Below are 3,890 nucleotides of genomic sequence, written 5' to 3' on the forward strand. Positions count from 1 at the left end.
ATTTTGCTCTTGTGCTCAGCGGCAGTTTGGTTGAGTGTCGATGACTAAACCTGTTGGTTAGGTCTGAGAACAGATCATGGCTTGATGTTAAAATTTACCCTTTCGGTGCTGGAAAGCCCCTCTGATGGCAAACGGCGGCTTTCAGCTCAGCGCAACTTTAACGCCTGTGCATCAAAGTGTGTCATTAATAATGTAGTGTGAGTCTGTGTGTGTGCATGATTATCAGGCTGCATCCCAGCACCTCATGTGGCAGTCAAACACAAGCTTTAAGGTTTTCATTTTTTATTAAGATTATAAATTTTAACAAATATTTTCTTGAACAGTTTTACCCGGTGATATACAATTTATTAAGCACAAAAATACAAGAATAACAACAAAATATGTAGAGAATGGCTGAATACTCTCTTTATTTTGGTACACATAGTGCTCATAAAGCTAACGCATGGATTCTCAGGTTATGGCTAAAAACATGAGCTTGCCTTTTTAAAACAAAAGGACTAAAAATCAATCATTCTCTTTTATTTATGTACTTTTTGTGAATTTTTGTACAAAGTGAAACTCACAAAACCAAAGCTGGAATCATGAATTGCTGTGAAAGGCTTTGAGCAACAACCATGATTAAGAAAACAATGTCAGACTGTCAGAAATGAGCCGGACTGTTTACTACCACACGCTGGAAGGGAGGTGGGAGCGGAGGTGCAGAGACGACCACGTGGAATAAAGTGTTGGCACTCCATCAAGCGATATGAGCTGCTTCAGAGTCCGTGTACCTTCAAGAGTGTTTTCTGGGGAGTGAGTTCTCGAACGTGGTGCTTCACAGGACGACAAAGCTGTTGGGAGTGTGCAAGATCAGTTTGAGAGTTTCAGGACGGGAGAGGACGGCAGACACATTCAGTCACTTCCAATAATGGACTTTCTGTTTATGACAATAGCTAGCAGTAGTGTGCATTGGATTTAAGGCAAAGGATCCATTTCTGTCAGATTTTATGAAAAGCCTGCACATGACACCAACAACTCTCCCGCCTCTCCCTGTCAAAGAACTATTATCATTAAATTGCTCATTTAATAAATAGCTTTTCTTCTTTTTCTTTTTTCCTTGCAAAAATAAAGTCGATTTAGACACTGTAAGGGGAGAGTGGGCTCAGCTGGAATGCCTCCATTTCCTCCAATTAGAAGCATTGCTATTGATTTGTAAGACACAAGTGTGCTTTGAGGTACAATTCAGTTGGAGTTGTTGATTTATTTAGCATTTATTTAGGGATTTTATTATGGCTGACACTGGAAAAGGTGGGCAGGAAGGGGGAGCTGGGACACACAAACTTAAAACTGGAAACTTTCTTTGCCCAATTCTGAAGAAAGGGGAGTACAAGCTGACCCCTAAATGTCCCCATAAGGGCCCAAATTTCTGTAACCTAGTTTCCACAAAATAAGAGGCTAAATTTGCAAAACTGTTAGGGAAAAGTGACAGCTGTAGTTAAGAAACCTGCTTTTAGCAGCATTGCTGTGAATACAAGCGCTAAAACTGACCCCCTGTTTACCACTTGTGTCTCATGATAAGTTTCCCGCTCCTGTGACCATGCCATGTTACTGAAGGTGCAAAAGCGTCCACATTTCTGCAGAGTTTCTCTCACTTTCTGCTAGAATGTTGCGATTCTGTAAACTTTCTGGGACCTCAGAATGTTTAAAGTTTGAAGCAAACTGACCCCCCCACCCCCTCATCACCCACACAGGAGCTGGACGCATCACACAGTCCCGCTCCAGCTGAGCCCGCTCTCCCCTCCCCAAAACAAAAAGTGTTCCATTCAAAACGCGACGATGGCTCGGGTCCACGCTCCGAGGCTGGCTAGGGCTTGCTTGCTACAGATCTGCTCCAAGTCCGCCTGCCTGCTCAGCAGCCCCGAAAACCCCGAGCCGAAGATGGAGATCAGATTGGAGATGTTGGAAGTGTCCGTATAGTCCGGGGCAGAGTAGGAGCAGTCCTCGCGTTTGGCCCGTTTGCGAGCCGCCGTGAAGTCCGGCGCTTCCTCCGCGTCCGACGCGCAGCAGCCGAACTCCACCTTCCGCTTCTTGGCTGGGGACTGCGCGCTCTGGCCGCACTGGAGCGCGTCGCAGCAGCAGTCCTGGTGGAGGTAGCCGTTCTCCACCGTGGTCACCACATGCGTGTCCAGGTCCAACACCGTGGTCTTGTTGCAGTGCGCGCTGCTGTTTGCGGGACACTGCTCGCAGAGCGGCGCGGGGGGCGCCTCCATGCAGCAGCTGCGGTAATAGGAGGGCTCCGGCTCTTTGCAGCCGTCCTCCAGCAGGGAGCAGCTGGCCACAGTACCCGCCGCCCGGCAATGCGCCGCGCCTCTGTGGCACGGAGAGCCGCACGCGCTCGCCTCCTCTGCGCAGCAAGCAGCCCGCGCCTGCTCCTCGTCCTCCGCGTCCTCCGCCTCCAGATCCAGCGGGTTGAGCTCCTGGATCTCGTTGCAGACAGTCATCACCTCCTCATACTGCTGCATCCTGTAGATCTCCGCGTACTTCTCTTTGATGTAGACCTGCCTGGCGTTCCTCAGCACGTAGGAGACCAGCAGGTTTTTGTGCAGCTTGATTCCTCCTCTCTGCGTCCTGGAGTTGTGGATCTTCATTAAGGAAATGGAGATCAGGCTCTGCGCGTCCACGGCGCACTCCATGGTGCTGATCATTGCTCCGTTCCCCCGGTCAGCCTCCAGCTCCTCTCCGGGAGAGAGAAAGCGGCTCTCAGCTATCTCAGCGGGGCTCGTTTGGTTCCAGGAGAAAGGTTCAAGTGAGCTCTGTGGAGACACATTGGACACAAAGATCCGCCTCCCTCTGAAAGCCAGCAATCATTTGCAGATGCCCTGAAACCAGAATGTATATATAGCCTAGAAACAGCGCCCGCCCACTTCTGCGGGAGCCAATCAGCCGCCTGGGATCTGCTGAGTGACAAGCAGGAGCTCTGGAAATATGTCGCACTCGACCAATCAGCTTCAGGCGGTTCCTCTGTACTATTCAAATTCCACCCAGGCTGTCTACCAGGAATGTCCTCATTTCAGCTGCCTGTAGCTGCAACTCCGAAAACCAGCCAGTCTCTGAGTGAAAGACTTCCACACAGGTTTAAAAGTAAAGAAACTTCTTTATTTTGACGTCTGGATCAAGTAGCTGAAGAAATAAATATTAAGTTTGTTCCCTGCATTATACTGCAGGGAACAAACTGCTTTATAATGGAAAATAGGAAAAAAAAAAGAAAAAGGGTACAATTATAAAAGCAAAAATACAGGTAGGTCAAATCTGTGACAGAAAAATGACAACAAAACTGTGCTTTCTTACATATTTATACATATGAAACATATATATATATATATATATATATATATATATAAGGGGTTGCAGGATTTCACTGATGAGGAAATGCTCAGTTTGGCTTTTTAACACAACAGATGCAAATTCTGCATATTCAGAAAAAATGAAGCAGGAAAGCCTGCTTCATTCAGTTGATTCACAAACATCCATCCACGATGAATAATGATAGGTAATTATAGTCTTCATAAATCCATAAAACACCATGCTTTCATTACTTTCTTTTAAATCAAAGAAATATTCCCATAGACTGAACATAAAAGATGGACATATGCACTGTGACATCATCCACAAATTATTTGTTTTCTGGAGCCAGAAGTGACCATATTTGGATGGAGGTCTAAGTTACCAGCTAATGCTAGACTGCTTATTGTAAATGTGCAATATACAAAAACAGATATCTGCTAATTAATGGATGGACTGATAGGAAAATTAACCATGCGGTCAACTAACCACATTTATTCCATTAAAAATCTCTAAAAGCACAAACATGGTCCAGCTCAGGGACTCCAACTGGCTGGGGTGAATCCAAG

General features: G+C 46.2%; 1 protein-coding gene across 1 annotated transcript; it reads right to left on the reverse strand.

Moving 5' to 3' along the window:
* Window positions 1-265: 265 nt before the first annotated feature.
* Window positions 266-2,845, reverse strand: ier5l (immediate early response 5-like). The gene has a single exon (XM_040000625.1). It carries the CDS (start codon window positions 2,682-2,684, stop codon window positions 1,803-1,805), a length of 882 nt encoding a protein of 293 aa, XP_039856559.1. The 5' UTR covers window positions 2,685-2,845; the 3' UTR covers window positions 266-1,802.
* Window positions 2,846-3,890: the final 1,045 nt, after the last annotated feature.

This window comes from Simochromis diagramma, unplaced genomic scaffold (assembly GCF_900408965.1).
Source record: "Simochromis diagramma unplaced genomic scaffold, fSimDia1.1 OVJJ01000596.1, whole genome shotgun sequence".
Taxonomy (NCBI): domain Eukaryota; kingdom Metazoa; phylum Chordata; class Actinopteri; order Cichliformes; family Cichlidae; genus Simochromis; species Simochromis diagramma.